The sequence below is a fragment of the Zootermopsis nevadensis genome, unplaced genomic scaffold, assembly GCF_977971745.1.
Source record: "Zootermopsis nevadensis isolate Lab colony 2312 unplaced genomic scaffold, Znev_1.0 Znev_ptg000029l, whole genome shotgun sequence".
Classification (NCBI taxonomy): domain Eukaryota; kingdom Metazoa; phylum Arthropoda; class Insecta; order Blattodea; family Termopsidae; genus Zootermopsis; species Zootermopsis nevadensis.
Window position 1 is genome coordinate 11,635,681 of NW_028259161.1, and position 23,419 is coordinate 11,659,099.

General features: G+C 37.7%; 1 protein-coding gene across 2 annotated transcripts in view; it reads left to right on the top strand.

Moving 5' to 3' along the window:
• L (zinc finger protein Lobe) overlaps nucleotides 1–23,419 on the top strand; it is a 330,367-nt gene that overhangs the window by 59,143 nt on the left and 247,805 nt on the right. For both annotated transcript variants that reach the window (XM_022082246.2, XM_022082245.2), the window contains one exon: nucleotides 9,645–9,857. In XM_022082246.2, the coding sequence (XP_021937938.1) occupies nucleotides 9,645–9,857 (213 nt within the window). The remainder of the gene's footprint in view (nucleotides 1–9,644; nucleotides 9,858–23,419) is intronic.

The window sequence follows — 23,419 nt, forward strand, 5'->3', positions numbered from 1 at the left end:
GTAAATATTTGTAGTACGAGGGTCGCTCATTAAGTAATGCCCCACATTTTTTTTCTCAGCCAATAATGAAGATAGAAAAGTGTACTTTTACATGCTTGAGATTTGATGTTTCCCGCGTTCGTGTACGGAGTTTCAAATGATTCCAACCGATAGCGGAGCTGTAGTGAACTGTTAAAATGGCGTCTGTGAACGACTCTCGTTACAAGCAACGAGCTGTAATTGAATTCCTTGTTGCTGAAAAAGAAACGGTGGTGAACATTCATAAACGTTTGTGTGCTGTGTATGGAAGCTGTGCAGTCGATAGGAGCACCGTTGGTCGCTGGGCTAAGAGAGTTAAAGCTTCAGGAAGTGAAGAAACCGAGCTCCGTGATCTGCCGCGCTCTGGGCGTCCTGCCACAGCCACCACTCCAGACATGTTGAACCGCGCGGATGCCATTATTTGTGAGGATCGGCGCATCACAACTCGACAATTGGCCCAACAGCTTTCAGTCAGCAATGGAAGTGTGATTGCAATTATCCAGGCTCTCGCATATTCGAAGGTGTGCGCAAGATGGGTTCCACGAAGTCTCACAGCAGACCACAGGATTCAAAGGAAAACGATTTCTTCTGAATTGTTGGAGCGTTTTGATGCTGAGGGAGAGGTCTTTCTGTCCCGGATCATTACAGGTGACGAAACCTGGATACACCACTTTGAGCCAGAGACAAAAAGGCAGTCAATGGAGTGGCATCATCCTCAATCACCGAGAAAGAAGAAATTCAAGACAACTCCCTCCGCCGGAAAAGTCATGATGACTGTCTTTTGGGACAGTGATGGGGTCATTCTTGTGGATGTGATGCCAAGAGGTGCGACCATCAATTCAGACGCGTACATCAGGACCCTGAAAACCCTCAAGAAGCGTTTTCGACGAGTTCGGCCTCACAAGCATCCAGCAGAAATTTTGCTCCTGCACGACAATGCACGCCCTCACACAAGTCTGAGAACCCGGGAAGAAATCACCAAATTGGGTTGGACGGTGCTACCCCATCCACCCTACAGTCCAGATCTGGCACCCTCCGACTTCCATCTCTTTGGGCCACTTAAAGATGCTATCCGCGGAACAAGATTTGAAGATGACGAGAGCGTGATTCAAGCAGTGAGGACATGGCTACGTGCACAGGACAAGAGCTGGTACCGGCAAGGCATGCATGCACTTGTTCCACGCTGGCGTAAAACCGTACAAGTTGATGGGGACTATGTGGAAAAATAGTATGTGTAAAGGAAACATTGATTTATATTGTCACTAAATTTGAGCCATCTTGAATAAATATGTTCTGAGGAAAAAAATGTGGGGCATTACTTAATGAGCGACCCTCGTATATATCGTATGAAATTGACCTAACTTATAGATACATCCCGAAGGCAGAAATGAGAACATATTACTGATACATTAAGGAAAATTAACATTTGTATAATACGTTTTGTTTTAGATCTGCGTATGAATAACTTAGTGTCTTAAATTTCCTGTTATGTCAACTTGCTTTAGAAATTCAAAATAGACGAGATACTAATTTCTTAATACATTAGGTATTGTCGATTAATCAAAGCAGCTTTTTCTATTAGTTACCAGCTTAACAAGCAAACACGTTACTACTTTAGTAAACTTTCAATGTACAGTGTATTTAAATTAAAAACTGTGAAACATAAACAACTACATGAATAAAATGCTCGTATACCCTGGAAGAACCAGTGTAACGTCAGTCATGTACAGTAAGGTGAGGCATGAAATTGAAAATATGTATGTCCAAATATCTACTCCTTTGTTCAAAAAGTCCCTACAAAATATAAAATTTCTCTGAATTCAAATAACTCTTAGAGCTTAATTTGCATTACGCAGTAGCACTCGAGCTAAATACGAAACTCTCCTACACAGTGATCGGACATCGTAAAAGTCATCCAAATTGATTGGTCTTAGAAGAAGTCAGATGGACTGCAAAGGGCACAGAAGTGATCGAAACTTTTATGTTGCAAGTAAGAACGCGAGGTTTAAATACATGTAAAACGCAGGTACTTCAAGGCAACTATCCAGTTTTAGGGACGACAATCAGGAGTTGAAGAAATCGAACGGGAGTCAAATGGTTCAAGACAACTCCCTAATTTTAAGGAAATTCAGTAATTGAAGGAATCAAATGGAACGTTAGAGGCTAATGTTACAGCTATGTAACATTTCATGACAATGATCACAAGGAACTTCGTTGGTATTTCTTGCTACCGGAGTGACCACTGTCAGAACTTAATTTTTCCCGCATGAACGGCGCACTTGAATAGTAAAGCGTGGCGGACTTTGGCTATTGTATTTGCAAGAAGATAAGATTTAAGTAGTGGGATGGCTCATAAAAGCCTTTTGATTGCGAACTGGAAACACTGATGTGGGTAACTTAATCACAATACTCGCTTAATAGACGAATGGGCCAGTTAGTGTTTGTTAGTATCCACGCACCTGTTTATTATTATCGCAAGGCCGATTGGTGGTAGACTGGAAAACTTAAAGGCTGCTTTAATAATGAAGTAGTTGTTGTTACAGAAGCTTTGCCCAAGGTTGTACACACACACACACACACACACATACGTTTTAGAGAAGGACAGAGAAATCGTTTCAGAATTGTTTGTCGCAAATTTCACCGGTTCCTTGGTATCGTCTGTGTATTGTTTCCGCTTTCACGTGTTTATTCAACACACAAGCAGATAGGAATGTTGCTAGTAACAGCAATGGGCGAAACAATTGACTCGCATTGGCCGTTTACGATTTGTATGTGCATTTGTGAAACAATGCAGCCATTGGCTTGCTTCAGGGGTATGTAAACTCCTGTATATAAATTCTGTGACGATACCAGCATTGAGAAGGCTGAAATGAGGATACCACATAGAAGAAGAACTGTCATTATTTTTCGCAGTTTATTTAACGACACTGCCAGTATCTGGAATTACACAGGTTTCCGACGGTTTATGTTGATACTAAAGGTTCTTATTCCTGAGGCCGTTCCCAGTCAGAAATTCCGTATGGAGCTGCGGTTATTTGACGTTCAAGATAATTTGAACCTTGCATAGACAACATCAGGTTCTTTAATGCGTCTTGTACGACACAAAATACAAATGAATACAGATGAACATCCAGTGTGACCGGTCACACACATTTTAGTCTGCAACTAAATGAGCAGTTACCTGAACGATGTATTGGTCGTGGTGTTCCGTAGAATTGTCCCCTGTGGTCATCGGACGTCGCTGCCGAGTGACACTGACCACTCACCTTCTATCTAGCGCCGAGGTCAAGACTGAGTAAAAGCTATATATTGCCTCTCTCCCCAGGCGTCTCCATGGCAAGTAGCAGGACAGCTTTACTTCTATTCTGTTTAGGCCTAAATAAGTTGATTTTATTTCATATGTATAAATTACTTATTAATGTAATTGTTTACTTCATTTCTGTTTAAATATGCATTGATACAGTTGTCCCAAAAAGGTGTATTCGCATTATAACACAGATTATTGACCGAATGCATATACACACTTTTTGAGACACTATTATTTATTTTTATTTAAAAATTGTCCAGTTGACTTTCGATGTCTTACATTTGGCAAGCAATTTACTCACCCCTGTCCTACATGACATTTAGTCGCTCACAAAAGCTTTCCGTTCCCTTGGTGAAACACATTTATCGACAATACGTATTGACTTTATGGTATTAGTAATGTCAGCTTTTAACGTCATGGCGACATAAACATAAATTGTTCATCGTGAGAATCTGAGGAATGATCTGTCATTTACGTTGCAGAATTGCCTAATGCGTTAAAGGTTTGAAAATCTTATCAAGTGATAAACGGTTTGCTATTTTGTATAGTTATCGGGTTCAAATTTATTATTTTAAAACGTGAAAAATGTTTTAAATGTGACACTAACCTCATCCTCTTATAATAAAGGCTTTGAACTTGGACGAATAAATGGATAAATGGACAGGTGTAGTCTAAAATTGCTGACCTTAATAAAATGTTCGTATTCTATGAGGATCTATAACGATCTCCATGGATCAGTCCTTCCGAAAATAAAAGTGCGCTCAGCTAGTCAGAAAACTTCCCGCCTTTTATGAAACCCGAAGGCTCCATTACCATGTTCACAAGGGCTAGCTACCGGTCCCTTTCCTGGAGGAAATGAATCTGGTTTATACTCTTCAGCCCTATTTACCGAATATTCATTTTAATAAAATTCCCCTATCTTCGCCTAGATATTCCGGGTAATCTCTTCCCTTCAGGATTTACGACCAAATATGGCAAACATGCAAACTAGTGGCGGTGGGAGCGGCAATTGATAAAAATTACTGAAATTATGTATGGTATCCTCATGTTAATATTTTGGTTGTAGAGTCGTAAGAAGTGTGAGGTTCACGTAACCTTCAGTGACGTAACGTTCATGTTGAATTTCTCTCTCGCGCACACATGGTGGTGATCTTACAAGGCCGCTTTTTTCTTAAGAAAGCAGTGGTAACACCAGGTGTGAATGCATTGCCATTGTATCGCCGCACACAAATAATGCTTGACTCAGAGAGAAGAGTCAGAACGAGTCCAGATAAACGCTTCAAGCTTTCAGACATCAGCAAGACAAGTTTTTCTTCGACCTTGGGATTTGATCCATGGATATCTCGATAGCCAAGCAGCCATGCTAACTGTAAGGTGGAAGGCGATGCTGTGTTGTCTATAAAATACATGTAAACAATCTAATTGATAATTTATTCTGTCCAGAGCTAACCTCATCAATTAAGTTTCATTATCAAATTCTCTTTGACGTCACGTTACGATAGATGAGTATTCTGGGAACATATTGTTGTTATCATTTCATTCCTCTGGGAAACACGCCCCCTGTTCACGCAATGTGGGAATGTTTTGTTTTACTTTCAGTTGTCATGCATTGAAGTAATTAAACATTTTCGTCGCTTATTCGAAACATGTACCGCAGGATGGTATTAAAATTACTTAGCTAAACACATGCAAATTGTGCAATAATAGGTTCTATCATAGTGTAAAATTAAAGGAATTTAATCTTGATTTGCATGAGAACGTTTTTTTTTGTTCGATACAGATGTCTTTCTTTATTGTCAGATGAAATATCGTACTAGAAGCAGTACTGTGATCAAAGGTAAATCGCGAAATTTATGGCAAAGAAGATTGTGTGTAGTACTAAATCTGTATTATGGTTACAAATATAGTACAATATATTTTGGGTATTTCTGTAATATAGGGAAGTAATAAAAATACAAGTAGACATTTAAATTACATAAGAGTACCATTTCCAAAATTAACATTTTATTGTTTACACCCCAACCAGTATTTTCGAAAAAAATCGTTGACAAACTAAACAAGCGGTAATTTGTAACCTTTAAGAACATAGGAACTACTTTGTAGTAGTTGTTGTAGTTGTGATACCTGCAGCGGGACGGAGCAGTTAAATCCTTTCACTCCTGCACGACACGTAACTGAACGTCACAAATCCGAGTTTATGATCCTGTCGGACGGAATATATCATATGGAACTTGTTTTCCGTAGTCGTCGCTGTGGCAGACAACGAATTACCTTGTCAGCTTCCGACAGGATTATATTATAGGAAAAGCATTTTGCTTGTATTTCAGGAAAGAGACGGGTGAAAGTGTAGAGATATTTACTCTTTCAGACGCCTTCAACGACCGTCCGCCGTGATGGCTCTCTGAATTCTGTTTTATGCGATTTAGATAGCCCATTTCTCCCCCTTGAAGTGCCATTTCCAGGAGAGAGTGAGTTAAGTCCGTTAAAATTAAAATACAGATCAGCGAGACTGCTCACTTTCAGTTGTGTATGGAGACACTGTAGTCGTAAAAACATGAACACAATATTTTACAACTTCTAGTAAGGTTCACTTAATTTAGAAACGTGACAGATACTCAACATGATTGTATTTGTGGGGCCTACTCAATTATTTAGACAGCTATTTGAATGAACGCGCAACCAAAATTTTAATTATTATTTTCATTTATTTTTTGTATTGTTATGTTTGAATTTCAGATATATGAACTTCATGGATTCCACTAAAATATTCCTTAATTTAAATGTCGTTATTAAAAGTACTCTGTTTTACGCTGTAAATTCAGCTATTCAAAAAGCAGAATCTAACTCCTTATGTTCTTGTTTCTGTTGTCTGTACTATATTTTGTATCAAGGCACAAGGATATACATCAGGCAGGTAAATAAATAATGTCAATAGTGAAATAAATATTTAATTAGAAACGTAAAGAGCGACTTGATATATTAGTTACTAGACTAGAGTCCGATGCAAGGGTAGAGTGTACAGGAGTTTAAATTTGTTTATCTCCCTCAAACCTCCTCCCCAACTTCGAATATGTTAGAAAAGCTGGGAACCATTGCTTGCCTGTTACTTTTACATCTAAAATTGAGAACTTTCATGACTGAAAACATAAATAAGCATATTTTACCCAAAAAGTATAATGTTTTGTGTACAGGTGAATTTGATCGACTTTCAAAAATGTTTCTAGGTTACTGACATATGTTTTCCTCAGTTATCAGTTATTCTAGCCTAGTCTATTACTTTGAATGAACATAAAAACATTTGTATTTATATTGTCCTAATTTCTGCATGCTAACATATATAGTTAAACTTTGCAAGATGATTAAACGGTTACTAAGAAAACACACACGCGAATGCATGATTGATTTGAAAGGAAACTGCTTAAAATCTTAACCTACTGATTCATTTTCTACTTCCTACTCTTCACACCTTTTATAGTGGCTTTGCAGATGGTTAGAAATTTATTTTTGACTAATGAGGATCGAAATATGATAAGTCATCGTGCAGGACTCTATAACATATGTATAACATCTATGCTTTTAATTATTATAATCGACCAATCTGTGTTACTCGTCTCATCTCTCCCTGGTCACGGAGTTAATTTCTGAAATTTCGGAGTTGGGCTCCACATGAACGCAGCTGATCTCCCGACAAGACTTCGTTGCATTTAGTCGTGTTAAATTTTAGTCATGTATAGGTATTTATAAATAGTGTGGGCTCAGGAAAGGAGCGGTACTTTCGTATTATCCAGTGAATGAGTGGAAACAATTGGTAAACAGTTTTGTAATATTCGTTTACGAGATTTGATCTGTAACTTATCAATGTAACATCTTTACAGGCAGCTCTTAACAAAAGAAATGTTTGTAACCCTTAGAGGCCGAAATTATTTAAATGACATTTAAATATTTAGTTTTATCACAAAGAAAACACAAACAACACTTTTCTAATATAACGATTGATTGGTCAGTGCTGTTTACGGATATACTCGCTACTTATTCTGAGAATCGTAAGAAAAAGATAATATTGTGTGGGCAGGAGGCAAAGTTATTGATTGCTAAAGTAGGTTGTACATATACTTACCACTAGGCTTTAGAGAGTTAAATGAGAATGATACGGAAACCAAATGTCCCGGAAATACATCACAAGTTGTGCGGCCACATTGTACACTATGAGAGCCTTGGTTATTGAAGAAAAAGAAACGCGTATCTATAATATGTAAACCAAAGACATTGCTGACATAGGAAATGAGACAAATTAAGGATTTTTAGGTTTTCACGGCGGTGGGTTGTAGCGCCGTGTAGTCTGGTAGAAGTCTACCGACGTTTCAGAGGTCATTGATGACTAGGCCAAGCCAGTGGGGAACATGGTCACTGACACGGTCAAGGTTCAGCCTTGATAGATTGGTTCATATATCTCAAACCGATTCCACGTGAGCAGCATACACATCTCCTTGATGATGGAGGCAGCAGGGACGTATGAAACGTTGGCAAACTTCTGTCACATTACACGGCGCTACAACCCAGAATACAGCCATATTAAAACGTTAAGAATTGCTATTGGCACTAGAACTATGCTCAGTGGTTTCAAGCACGAAATCTCCGAAGATGGTAGTTGATTGTTGGTTGCGGGGAAGGGCCATATTGATCAGAGGTTTTAAAGATTTCAAAAGAAACCCCAGTAAAGTTGATATGAGTAGACATATGTGATTTCGTACAGAACACTAGCCTGAGGCTTGACATTCACACAGTACAAATTTCCTCATATCTGTAATAATCTGTCTGTGTGTTGTATCGTAAGTTTAAATGTTCTTGTTAGTAGGTAACGTCATTCGGACAATCTGTTTTGTCTTATCGATGGTTATTTACTGGCCAAAATATAAATACCATAAAAGAAATAATGCAAGCTCTGTTATATGTAAGAAGAAACTGAGTATATGTTTGTGTCTTAACGCCAGTTTTCTGGAAAAATCATGATATGAAAGTAGCTAATGAATATTTTAAAAAATGAGAACGTGAAAATCAGTCACATTTATTGAATTGATTGATATTTATTGTAAAGTATTTGTTTTATTTCACCACGTTTAGTAACTGAATCGACGTAGGCCTGCGTGCATGGGATAGTAGTGAAACTAAATATAAACCTACACATAAATTCAACCCTTCTTAAAGAAGGTATATGATTTCTTCCGGACTATTATAGAGTCTTTAAAGAGGTCCAATTTTATTGTTAAGAACGGCGTCATTCAAATATTAGACTTACCAAGTTTCGTCAGAAAACAATTTAGAACGAACTCTGACTTAGGTGCTACTTGTTTCGCTTTTATGCAAAGGCAGTATAGCTGAAGGATTGTGAAGTGACTGAACGGTGTATACGTATACCCGTGATAAATTGGTTTTTATCTCACTAGGATTATGTTGCCAGCATCTCTGTGCAGGACTGATGTTAGCGGGACTTAATTCTCTTCCTGAAAAGACAAAATTCAAGGGGAATGGGACAAGTGAGGTTAACTGAACTGTCAAGATATATATCTACTGATGTATACATTCCAATAATATTTAAATTTTAGGAATGTCTGCCTACAGTTGCTGTTTGCAGGCCACTGAGGTACCCGGTTTTCTTCAGGAATTATAGATTTAAAGGTATGTTTCAAATCGACGCCAGTTTTTGAAATCGTGCTATGCAAAATTAACAGTAATTTGCTGTGTTTTGCTGGAAACAGTTTATCAGCCTCATAAAGATTAATTTTTAAGTATATTTCGCGTTTTGTAGAAGCAGACAGCTAAATATGTATGAAATCTAAGTATGCATACCGGACCCTTGTGAACACAGTAGCGAGTTGAGTTTTGAGGTTCTCACAGCCAGCTCGACAGTGTTGAATCTTGGGTTCCATTAGAGGTGGAAAATATCTTGGTCATTTCAGAAACTGATAGAATCTGAAGGAGGACTCTTCTGCTTAAAGTTAATTAATATTTGTGTGTATTTGCTATTTAAATTTTAGTCTGTACATCGTCGTAAAATAACTGAATAATCAACCATGGTAGGATTTGAGGTTTTCACGGCGGTGAATACGAAGATGGCTGTCTTATGAGCTTTAGAGCCGGGTAGTTTGGGAGAAGTTTACCAAAGTTTGATAGGTACTTGCTGCCACCGTCATCAGCAAGGACCTCTGAAACGATGATATCCTTCTTCTAGACTACCCGGCACTAAGGCCCAGAAGAAAACCATCTTCCAACCAACCATCGCATTTAGACAGTCAGTCAAAGACCTGTCACATCTTTATAGGGGAGGAGGAGTGGGAGCCCGAATGTGGAGAAGAACAACCAGCAGGCGCTGTGTCTGTATCAGGGTCTGGGTCTATAGTTGAAGACATGATACCACCCACAACAGGAGGGGAATGTTCCCCAGTTCAAACCGCCACTGGATCGTCATCTTCACCACCACCTTCACTTGTCCGACAGTCTGATACCGACATCGCTACCAACAGTAATCACAAAGGTAAGAACCGATTTCAGTTTGTGATACTGCAAATTGTGTATTGCCTTTATACATGTTCCCAAGAAGATGTATTCACACATTCAATGAATGAAATTATGATATTTTAATAAACTAAACCTTCCGCTATTTTGTGCATCAGAATAATTGGAGAGATATGGCGATGCCATCTGTTAAGTGTAGACCACATTAGATTCCCCTCGTAATGACAACGCGGATATGGACGATGCGGTTACTATTCCGTGTTACAATGTATGTACATCTTTTTGGGACATTCTGTAAATTAACGGACATGTTTACTGTATTGAATTACGGTCTTTGGCACACATTGTATCCCGGCGCAACTGATTTTCGTGGTGTCTGGAAGTATCTCCAGGCAATTCGCTCTTACAAATTGAAACAGTATAACAATGCCCCGGTATTTAAATGTAATTAACGCAGTAATTAATATAACACATTAATGCATTTATTTTCATATAATTAATTAATTAATAATGTTCACAAACGTTTAACTAATGCAGCTATCACGCAGGAAACACGAAACTGTGGCCAGAAGAACTTCTATAATTTACATTTTGGTCCACATGTACTTTGAAGTTGAGCAGGCCTGCCAGAAAGGATTAAAGCGTAAAGAGTAGTAGATATTTGATGAAAGAAGGCTTGTCATCAACAGTGATAGAGACGACTCTACACTCATACCCACCCGAAAATTTAAAATTTATTATAACTTTAGATAAGATCCAGCGAAGAATGTGCCATCATTTCCAATGTGACCTAAGCAACTCGGTGCATTAATTCATTGTGAGCATTAGCAGTCATAATCCACCCACTTAATACGGTCGAGTGTTTTGATTATTTGTCAAGATGTATATCTAATAAAATTAATGTTTAAGGTTACACGGATTACATTCTCCATTCAGTTCGAGCAATGTATATTTTCATGTAACTTCATTTGATTTTCATGAGCTGTAGAGTACAGTATATCGTGATCCGAAGATCATTCTGGTTTCTTATTTCAAATCCTGTGTGATCAAATGTGCGGGTATATGTAGTTAAAGCTTCCAGAGGATCCATTTGTGACTTAACATTAGGCAATTTCCACTCGTATACTCGGGCATGTAGTTATAGCTGTTCTTTCACTTCTTGTATCAACAGAACTGGCTGCTACTTCTTCTAATAATAAAAAGGGTAAGCTAATGTAACTTAACGTCTCCTGAGAATGCGTTAGGGAAAGTTGGTGAGTGACTGTGAGAGGTTAGGATTTGAGTGATGGGACGATAAGTAACGAAAGCAGGAGCCATGATAAAAAAGGAAGTAGGGAGACGAAGAGAGAGAAACCTGGCAATAAGACTTCGGGCATACACCTTGTACACAAGGAAGGCAAAGCTTACTGCGTTGTACACGGGTTTTGCATTAAGAATGCCTAATCTTGCGAAGCTTCTGCTACGAGGCGCTCGGGTAGTGTGGGAGGGTTGCTACTCTTACCTGAGAGGGAAGCAGATTCGTCTTCTCAAGACGTGGTGAAAGCTTCATGAGACCATCTCTATAACATTGCGTACACCCAATGCCGTATCTAACTGGTTAGCCAGTACTAATTTTATCTGTATTTTATATATTGATAGATATTTAATTGAACTTTAAGACTGACATCAGAATTATGGCACGTTTCCCGACCTTTAATTTTGGATTTAATAAAACACTTTTAAACGGAACTAGTGAACTACAGGGTGGGTGGGAAGTAGGTAGGCATTGAGAAATGGTTATAACCTCTATATTTCCAATGCATAGAGATTATTTAATGCCTACTTACTTCCCACCCACCCTGTAGTGAGACTGTCACTGTTGACCAGAAAATGAACTTCTTAATGCTTTAATTGCTTTTTAATTTGCATCGTTGAGAAACTGGCTAAAGCACATCAGGCCTTCAGCAGTGTACATTTCAGTTAGACATTTGAAAATAAGTTGAATTGTTACAGGTCCCTATGTTTCCTGCTATAGTGCTGTTGGCTTCTGATTTTGCAAAATGAAATTCTACGTTTTAAAAAAGTGCGACTTATATATTGGAGTTGAATGTGTTTTGTTGGTCTGTCATCTGATTTTAAAATATTTTGGGATGACTGATCATAACTTAACTTTCATTTCCGCTTTTTCTATCGTAACTTTGAGACCTTCGTGGGACAGACAGACAGACAGTTCTGTACAAAGTTCGAAAATTATCCTTCAACCAGGTGTTGATTGGCTCACAAAAATACATGATTACAAGCTGAACTCCCTTCAATTCCGGTCTGATACTTTGTATAATGCATTTTCCATGCGTTTACGTTGTGGGAAAGCCAAATCGCTTCATCACATGCTTAGTTTTTATCAAGAGGCGTCCAAAATGATAGTGTGAATAATCCTTCCTCCTTTCCAGCTCGGGCAGCCAGTAATTACCCTTCTTGCAGCGTCTCGATGTGACTCCGGCGTGGATTCAAACTAATTATTTCCCAATGACATGTTTGGCAGCACGCTGTTACCTTGTGTTTTCTGTATTTGGCCTTAAATGTGTCCATTCCCTGTTCTTTGTTCATTCTCTGTTCGCTGAAGTACGTGTTGCGGTGTACATGAGAATAAGTGGTTTCCTCAGTCTAGCAACTACTTTATTTCTTGTCTAATTTGCAGACATGTTAAAGATTGCTGTCTTCTGAGGTGTTGCTTCACACAGTCTATTAGAAGTTTACCTACGTTTCAGAGTTATTTGTTGTCTCTATCCTCTCTCATCGCCCTGATGGTGGAGGCAGCAAGTACCTCTAAAACGTCGGTAAATTTCTTCAAGACTACACGGCGGAACTCCCCAGAAGGAAGCCATCTTCTTACTCGCTGCCGTGAGAACCTGAAATTTTACCTAGATATATCGTTACTGTGTATTTTCATAACCCAAACGTAGGTGCTTTTAAAGTCCTGCAACATTAAAGAGACACTTGTTTTAGTGTTTGCGACGTCGTTGTTTTGATCGTCCCAGTAATTCTTGGCTGCTCTGTATTATTTATGATGACATCTAGCCCAGCGTATGATCCATCAAAGTTGAAAGGGAATACAAGTTTTTCTGTTCAAAAATAATATGATTAATTGCAGCATTATCTTTGCAAATTGCATTGAAAGCACAACATATACAATTTGTTTATGAAGTGAAATAAATGTGAAAACACCTTCACGGCGACTGGAGCTAAATTCCTGCCAAACGCACCTATACAAACGTTTGAGTAGAGCCTACGCTGTTGTAATATTGCATAAGATCGATCTGAAATATTCGTCCTTTCGATATAACCCTAAATTCTCTTTTAGCTGTTTATTGACATAAACTTACAAAGTTGTAAAACATTTAAGTTCACATTTCGTGTGTTAAGCTACTAGTAATTTAGATTATTTTTAATGCTGTGAGTCAATTCATGATTACAAGCAAGGACTTGATTTCCCTTTGTCGTCTTCGCCGCTTATATTCCCTCTTCATTGCGTCGGGGAGCCATTTGCATTGCAAAACATCTAACCTATACAGCTCAAGATCTGCAAACTTCGTGGTGGGCTAGACATTTCTAATAAAACGATTCAATAGAACTATACATTCATTATAGCGCTGGACTCTATAAGGGGAAGATTAATTGCCTCTCTTAAGTGCAGGTCTAAGAGGGTAACTGAAACATGGCCAGAGATTTAGACAAAGGGAAGTAAATATTTATCAAACTTCGGAAATGAAGGACATTTAAATTTATCCTGAAGGATTCAGTTTTGTCTGTTGTTATAGGTTCAAATGCAAATATAAAAGGTTGCAGAATAACGGATGAGGCGCCTAATTTTTAATGACACATGTCTTGTCAGTTATGGGGTTTGTTTCTCTGATATGAAAAGGCCAACAAACTTCTACCAGCGTGAACGTTGTATCATGTCGCCTCCGTGCAGTTGTTAAGCCAAAACAAAATGTTATTCAGTCCTGTTCAACCAAAATGTGTCTAGTGCTCGTCCTCATATTCTTATATGCTAATAATTATTAGTTGATACAAAGTTTCTATATAACTTAATTATAATTAAGTTATATAGAAACTTTGTATCAACTACAGATTCGAAGAAATTACGTAGTCATGAAAATGGAACAGCGATTTTAAATTAATGTTTCTCGTTGAAAAGAAAACTGCATGATTCCTATATGTTTGAAGGCGAGGTGAATAATACACCCAACCTTCCTCCTGTGGTCCACGTGGCTGTGACTCTCTGTACTACCTGTTCTAAAAAACATTATACTAAAAATGTACATTACTTTATTATTAGGTACATTCGTCACTGCTCTGTGAATACGAATCCTGACACCCACACCCACAAAACAAAGAACTGTAGTATACCGTGTTAACACCACAGCACACGTCACATGTTTGTCGGAATGATTCAAACAAATGTTTGCGAAATGGTCAGTACCAGACATTCGCCTTAATCGTTGGTAGCCATCGCCATTCCAAGATGGAGCCGTTAACACCCGTTACTTCAAAATACAGAGATAAATTGACGGTACGCCCAAAATAGGATATTGCCAAGCTTATCACCAAAAATTAAGTCCCTGCAAGGTACTACATAAAGACCACGTTCTTTCTTATATTATATTTATATAACAATTAAAGTACTGTGTATGGGTTCTGTTGAAGTAAGACCAACAAAGTTTGTTTTTACAACCTTACTATTTCGTCAGTTACGACAATCCTATCATTTGAATCGTTATAAACTGTGTATACCCTACATTTGAGAAGCTTTGTTGAATAAATCAACAATTAATAATGTAATTAATCAACATGCCTGTTCATAAAGCTAGACCTTTGTTTAATGCGGATATTATTGGCCTTGTTCTCGGAAACATTCAGCTTGTTGATTTTTGTAACTAGTGAGCGACTGGAACGGTTTGGTTTGGATCTCCTACATGCGTAATTCCACTTTAGATATAACAAACTGGCAGTTTAAACAAGATGGATATAGAATGATGGTGTGTTTGGTTTAAACTTGATGAATATGGAAATCTGGTGGGTAGCTGGTTGGGAATACGAGGAGGACTGGGAAGAACGGGGAAACGTTTGATGAATTGCCGGCACCGATAGGTATCTTGTGTGTTTTGTGGGTTCCATGCGTGCTGTGCCCGATATTGCTGCCCTCTACTCATTGCCATTAGATCGATTAACGCTTCGAAAATCCAATTATAGCTTTATGTTAATTAGTTCAATATGATGGACTGGTTTCTTTCTGTACACTTCAGTGGCAGATACATGCCTATGAAACATTTTCTGAATAAACTCCCGCGGCGTTTATGCCCTAGTATGATGTTTTAGTGTAACTGTTATTGTCTTCAGTGACAGTATTATAAAGTTCATCGTTGTCTGTTTTAAACAACTCGCTGTTATCACTGTTCTGCGCTCTGAGAATGTAAATCTTTTTATTTATTTCTATTTACGTGTTGGTGGTTAGAGAAGTGATCGTTTATTGACATGAGAAAAAATAAATTATTTATTAAAAATTATTGCTTATAGGCAGAAGAAGATATTGATTAATAAAATGGTGCAGGTTAAACCTAGGTCTTTCTGATGAGCGATCTTTGTGCTGTGTGAGTTCTCATTATAATTTCCTCTTAATAGACCGATAATCTGAATGAATATTAGGAAGGCTTCTTAAATTTTAAATAACCCAATATTTTTTAGAATCTTGTAGAAAAAACAGATGGAATTTTAAAAAAAATAATTATAAATAACGTCGTAAATTGCTACCCTTTGGGCTGCAGCGCCGACTAGTCTGGTGGATGTTTTCCGACTTTTCAAAACGAATTACCCTTATAATGGAGGAAGTAAGCATATCTGAAACGTCGGTAAACTTCTACGAGATTACACGGCGCAACAACCCAGAAGGCAGCAGTCAATGTACTCACCGCCGTGAGAACCTGACATCTCATAAAAAGAAACATGTTGTTAAAACCAGTTTAACAGCGATGCGGAATTGCCAGGGAGTTTGCTGTCGCTACCATTTTAGATTATGCCTTGTGGCTGTAAGTCTTCACGCTTGGACTTTGGTCACACAGATTAACCTAAGCCAATGTATATTTCCGATAGCAGGATGTGGCAATGAAATTCTGTCAAATTTATTGATTAATAATGTTTAACGTACTAGCATACAAAGGTTTGAACTGAAATTGAAATGAAGGTTTTGATATATATTACTCGATTGTATCGGAAAAGCTGATCAATCACGTTGGAAGTCCGATAGGAATGTTACTACGGACATCAGCATGACAACTTTTCTGCTAGGGGACATCGTACTTCGTTTAATACTTTTGTGTAATAAAGAGACTTAACATACGCATTTGACAGTTTTAAAGGTTGCAGGAGTAATTGTTTTACTTCCCTACGACGAGGCCGAACAAATGATCTTTATTGCGGTTTTAGGGCTTTTGATTTATTTAGTTCGCATAATTGTATGCCAACACATAAAAGAATAGGAACAAATACGAGTACACTGCTGTGGGAATTTTGCAACATAAGACGATCTGTTATCGATGGATAAATCATTTACTTATGTGAAGGAGCCTCGACAGGCTGATAGACCAACAACTTGAAGAAAAATAATAAGGAAAGGAGAATGAAAAGTTGACTTAGAAGAATAATAAGAAATGGCAAATGGCTTACGACGAATTATGAATTTGAGTTAGATGTGTGAGTGGAACATTTAATTATTATTCTTCAAATTCTATTTCATATTATGAACATACATAGCAATTTTAAGTCAAAATTGAAACTTAGGAAGAAAATTACTTTTTAACAACTATATTTTCATGTGGTATTGAATTTGTTATAGGTACTTAAAATATAATATTATTGAAATATTTTTCAAAGGTATAAGCTTAATTTGAGGAAAATGGTCCAGTAATCCGTACGTTTAATTACGTTTAAAATATGGAAAACTAGACGTGAATTGAAACTCTTATGGCGTTTAAGATGTCGACGTTGGTCTTCTGGGTTGTAACCGTGTGAACGTGATAGGAAAACATTAAAGTCTCGGAGGAACATACTGCTTTTATCCACAGGGCCGAGAAAAACTACAATATCTCAGTCAAAATACACATGAATACCTCATGTAATTTGGTAGACGTTTACCGACGTTTTAGAGGTACTACTAGCTGCTTCCATTATCCGGGCTTGATGGAATTCAAAATTGGTACCTGTACACAAATGTTATCGATTTATATTTAGTCTATTTTCTGCTTATATCCTACCATTCTGAATGGGCAGCGTTTACTGATTTAATTTATTATTCTGACAAAGACAAGGTGTAAAAATGCAACATTTTAATTTAATTTTTCGAGAAAAAAAATAATGTAAATATGCCTAATAAGTACTTGGCTGCCGTTATAACTAGTTTGCAGTATATTATGGAAGACATGTTGAACTGAAAGACTTGTTATACTTTAGTTGTTACTGTTACCTGTAAATCTGGGTAATGCGGTGCATGCCAGTGTTATCAGAGTAATTGGAAATGTATGTTTATGTCCGTATAGCCTGTCTGTAGTCACCTGTATTCTTACATGTTCAACATGATACAGGCAGGAGTCATGACATGTCTTTGAGCCACGGGCCTCTAGACCTGGAGTGAGACGAATGTAGGAACCAATGTCAATTACGAACAGAAACTTGAGTTCCTGAATATCGAGTGCGGAAGGCGTATTTGTATAAGTACACCTATTTTTCGGACTCGTCCTTGCGAGATTTTGCATTTCTCAGTGTTCTTGATATTTGTCTTAAATGTAGGATATATACTGCTTTTGTTATTGCTTTGGTCTTATCTTAGGACTGCACCCTCTTGGAAGAATCTAGAACAGATCGATTTTCACGGAATATAATACGCCAGACAACTTTTCCTGCCAACCTGAAACACCTTTAGATAAAGGCACCCTTTTCTGTTAGAAGAATTTGATGCAGCAATGTGATCAGAGGTGGAATTTCGTTATGATGCCTGCTGGATTAAAAAAAATATATCAGCTCTCTCTAGATTCTGTTTTCAAATGGAATGCTTATTATTCATCTACTCCCAATATAACAGACAACGTCTGTTACGTTTGGCTGGACGAGTCCTAATTTCATGCGATGCGGAAAGAATTAAAGTTCTGACGGTGGCGACTGTGATAGAAAGACATGCAAATGCTATGGTGGTGCCTATGGCAGGATGTGCGTTGAGTGGGAGTCTTGAGGTAGGCAGTCGATTTCGCGTTGGTGTGTTTGGCAGAAATCAGGCTTCAGTCGCTCCAGAGGATCAAAAATGTTTTGCAACCCGCATGTCACTAGCCCATAGTAGGTACAGAGAAAAGGAATTAACAGATATTCTGCATACCAAAACTGAGGATATCAGTAATAAATTTTTCGTTCGCGATTCATGTTGATATGAAAGCTGTTGTCAATAATCTGAAAGGTTTTGAATGACCTATTGTTATTAAGAAATTCAGAGTGAATTGCGGTTGAAGTGACGTGATGTCTGCTATTAAAGAGGTTAAACTAAGCGTTCGCTAAGTATTTAGTACCTGAACAAAAATTCCTATTACGTTATACTACATTACTTCTGTACGTGCTGATATTGTGCGTCTTCATAATTGATTTCTGGAGAACAGATGTTTAATTACTTATTTATTCTGAATTTCTTATGTGAACATAACATTCAAGATATTCAATGATGCTTTCCAGCCTATGATATTCTTTTAATCCCTTTCAACATGGTGTTAATAATAACTTAGGACTTCATCTTCCTTAGCATGCGGTTCTAAGTCAACAAAAATTACAGCTTTGCTACGGTGCGAATTCTGAGCTATTCGTGTTACAACGGTGCATTATTTTTATTTGGCCTAGAAATATATTGTTTGATCATGACTGTTATAATATTTACTTAATATTTATCTTCAAATAATTCTTGTTAATACCAGAATCAGATTAATTCACATTTATACATTAACCATACGGCAAATTTATAATTGTTGCCAATGAAATATAATTCTTAAAGTATTTTGCTGTATAAGTTTCGCCTAGCCTGTCTTTGAGAGCGGTTGATAAGTTGATACCATATTGGATGTCTGAAAAAAAGAATTTTGTTCAGAAAGGCATGTGAGGATGACGGTTAAGTTGTCCTTGTTGATCTTCTGGGTTGTGACGCTTTGTGGACTTAGCCATCGGTAAGTTCACACGGCGTCGTAACCCAGAATACACGTGCGTCAGGTATAGTAACTATTCAAGATAGTTCTTACGACTCAGAGCACCAGTCATTAGCCGTTGTCTCCCTCCAGTGTCGACAGGCCTTCTTCAGCTGTCGTCTGTCTCTGTCTCTGTCTCTCACTTGCTCTGTTCGATTTTCTCAGCACCTTTCGCTGGTTCAGGGCAGTTGGATAGATGTGATTCGCAAAGTACTGACCTCAGCTCAGCTCCGCTCAGCAGTGACCAAACTTTTAAACGACAAAGTCTGCCCTGACCTTCCTCACTTTGTTTTTGAAGTGAATATGGCAGCAGTGGAGACTGGAGTCCGACCATGTAGTTCAGCTACTTTCATTAATAACATTGGTCAACACGTAAAATGTTATGAAAACGAAACTAACCAATCTTGACTAATTTTTGGCTGCTAAACACGAAAATCACATTAAAACTTGTCGATTGGCACCTGTTTTCGAATTACGGATGTGGTCTCATATTAGCGATTTTCTATACATTATCATCAATTATAGTACCAACACGCTCTTAAAACGTGATAAGCAACAGTCACCCCACTCTGCATTACGTGATAAGTTGTTACCGCCTCAAATTCACCTTCAATTCATGCAGTATTTTTCGAATCCGACCAGATACTGGGTGATTTGTTCTCAGTTAATAGTACTCTGTGAGATTTCTACTTCTTGCGCAGTATTTGTGTCGTGTACGATTAATATGCCTTGTAATTGTGTGAATAGTTCTGATAACTTCTGTTGCGTATATGAAGAAGTCACATTTGCTTCAAGAAAGTGTACGTTAACTAAGCCATAAAAAAGGCTTACGAATTGTACTTTGGGTGAAAAGTAGGCGATTAGGACAAGAACTGGGTTCCACACATACGCTGCACTACCTGTTCATCAAAACTCAACGCGTGGGTGAATCGTAAGGGATGTTCTGTGCCTTTCGCAGTGCCCATGGTATGGAGGAAGCCAAAAAATCACACCACAGACTGTTACTTCTGTCTGGTGCTTCCTATTCGAAAAGGGGTAACAGTGAATATAAAGTGGACAGTGACGTACACAAATATAACATCTACAATTCGCCCCGTACCTCACAGTGAACTACTACCTATTCCTGAACCACCCGAAAGTTTTTCTGTAGACTCTGACGAAGATGAAGACACTGATGATGTTCATGTTGAGCTTGATATACGAAGAAGTACTTGAAGAAGTACAGCAGCCGTCTACGTCAAGGGATCCACCATTTTGTACAAGTCTCTATCCTTCTGAACCACATAAGATCACAGAAAGTGAGCTTAATGACTTAATCAGGGATCTCGAACTGCCGAAGAATAAGGCAGAGCCTTTGGCCTCGAGGCTACAACAGTGGAATCTTCTAGATCATTCTGTGAAAGTGACAACATTTCATACTCGAAATAAAGACTGTGATAAATTCTATCAAACAGAAGGTGAACTCATTGACTTCTTCTGGAAAACTGGGGTCCAATATATCATTGAAGATGCATTTCTTGCATTCAAACATGGATTTCTTACCATCAAACTGTTTTGCCGTCAGCGACGAACATGGTGAGCGCTTCCATTAAGACATCTCAGCGATGGAGCAAAGATATAAAAGCAAATGGAGTGCCGCCATGTTGGCAGATTATTGTTGGATGGTGGAGAGGGGTGGTCCAGTAGCTAAATACAAGCGAAAGGCGAAAAGGCGCTGTGTTTGACAAAGGTATATTCGTAGCTATATCTATCTTACTGCCATATAACTAAAAATATCTTGTATAAATATGACAAACTAGTTTTTTTTCGAGAATAAGAGCAAATCTGCCAATTTGAGCACTATTTCCGTGTTGAGCATACCAAAATCTATAAAGTAAACTTACTTTCATGTCCATAACAAGAAATGGCCCAAAATGTGTTGAACAGTGTAATGTAATCTAAAGTCCCGACTATTCTACCCAAGCGAGGCCGAAGGGCGGTCGGATAATATGGAAGACTAATGAAAAAGACGAGGGTAAATATCAACTCAGTTTACGACATAGACAAACACAGTACGGCGTAGAAATCTCAAACAAACTTAAAAAAAAAATTACATAATGTAAATATGTAATTGAAAAAGTTTTTGTTTTTGTTTAGAAATTAGTGATGAGCATTTGCTTCTGAATCTCCTTCCTTTTCCTTGCGGCAAGGTTACGTTGCGACCTGAAAAATAGAACGTCTGTAGCAACTGAGTAACTCATGTCGGATAAAGGGAACTCTGTTTTATATGGATACAATAATAACAAATCTTAAGGCCTAAGAACCAAACCCCAGGTATGTTCCATCAGTAAAAAGTAGCGTTTAGATCTCGGAATCATAAAAGAATCGGGCCAGTTTTAATTCTTGTCGTCGGAATCATTAGTCGAAGGTGATAATTAATTTGGAAATATTTTAATATGATCCGGGAAAAGAAACATTATGCATATAAGAATGTGTACAGTTTTTATGTTTGTTATTTGTGTTTTGTTTAACGACGCTGTCAGTAGCTCAGACTATATAATATCGAATTTTGGGATGATTGATGAATGATGACTTCAAAAGTGTGTTGGAGTAATAGGCCGCTGCCTGATTGCAGGTGCCTGGAGGACTGAGGACAACCACAAAAAATATCAGCCAGGATAGCTGGCCTTAGGGCCTAGATTTGAATTCGGTTTTTTTATTTGAAGTCCCTTGTTTTTAATTCAGATCTGTAATGCGATGTCTATAAATATTATGACGCGTATGAACGCCACAGGTCTGTGTAACAGTGTCTTAGGTTACGTTTAAGCGTTGGGAGACATGGAGAATAACTCTATAGGCCCATTCAGTAAACAGGCATATATCCAAGCAATTCTGTACGTAAACATCATTGCATTAAATCGTTCTTCACATTGTAAGCCGCCAAGTAATTTCCGAGGGTGTCTGCAGATATTCAGCCACATATAAATGTACATAGTTCTATGCATACATAACACATACCTACACCCATACAGGAATATATATATGTATACATGCTAATTACAAATAATCTGGTCTGGCTGGTAGTGCGTCGCCATAACATTGAAATTTAAGGAATATAAAGGAAATGTTAAGAAAGAAGTGGCTTATTATTATTGTTATTATTCCATCTATTCACCATTTTGCAGTGTATCTACTTATATATACTTGAGCAGAACCTTGCCCCTGAGGTAGATAGTGCATCAGAAATTGCTGAAATAAATTTTGTTTTTTAATATGTGTTACATGTATTATATAGATTTACTGTGAAGCAATATTTTACATCAGCGTCTTTCGAATGATGTATGTTGTTCCTAGAATGGCGGTTTACTGAAGTTCCCTAACGTATTATTATTATTATTATTATTATTATTATTATTAAAATGTCTTAGCACTGAGTTGCTATTGCTGAGTATTCTGTGTAATATTGTATTTCCGCACGACTATCTTACATCTAGACCAGGATACATTCGAAATTAATTTTATTCCTGTTATTTTGATATCTCGATATTAGAATCGTGGATCTTAGTAGGCTATTTTGACGTAGGACACTAACAACGGTTTTTCCAATTTTCGAAAATTGTTCCCAATTCATCACGTCTAAGCGATTTACATTAAGGATAAAATACATTTCGTTTGTGAGATTGACCGTTAACTGAAGCGGCCTCACCGATTCGTATTCGGAAAATCCCGGGATTACATCTCGGCCCTGAGACCGTCTATCCTGACTGTGGCTTTTCGTGATTTTCCTCAGTATTTTTGGGCAGTGCAAGGTTATTATATTAGATTAGGCCACGATCACTCCTTTTCACCACATCTTTTCAAATTCATTGTTTACTGATTAACCTATAATTCGACGCCATATAATCTGCGCTGCTGACTATATCGTTAAATAAACCACACAAATAAATAATAATGATTCTGACAATTATTTCATACTTATTTGGTCTATTTTGGCAATTGTATTATTTCTAAATTTAAGTTTGTTATTTTATTTGGTATAAGTCGTCAGTTGTTGATATAAATTTCAGGTGAGAAGGCATTTCATGTACAGGAATTTAAATAAGTTATTGTTGCTTCGCAGATATAGAATGACTTTTCTACAGGAATTTGTGAAATTGATTTTGCATCAACTTACAAGTAGACGAACGCCATTTTCCTCAGTTTTTCACTGTTTTAAAATTAATTGTCACCATGAACAGCGTATCAAGAAGCAGAACGTTAAATTAAGTGAACTAAGAAACACATAAATGAAGCTGACATGGTTTCGAGTTGGAAGGAGATTCTATTACAATGCTGTCACTCTACCTAACTTAGC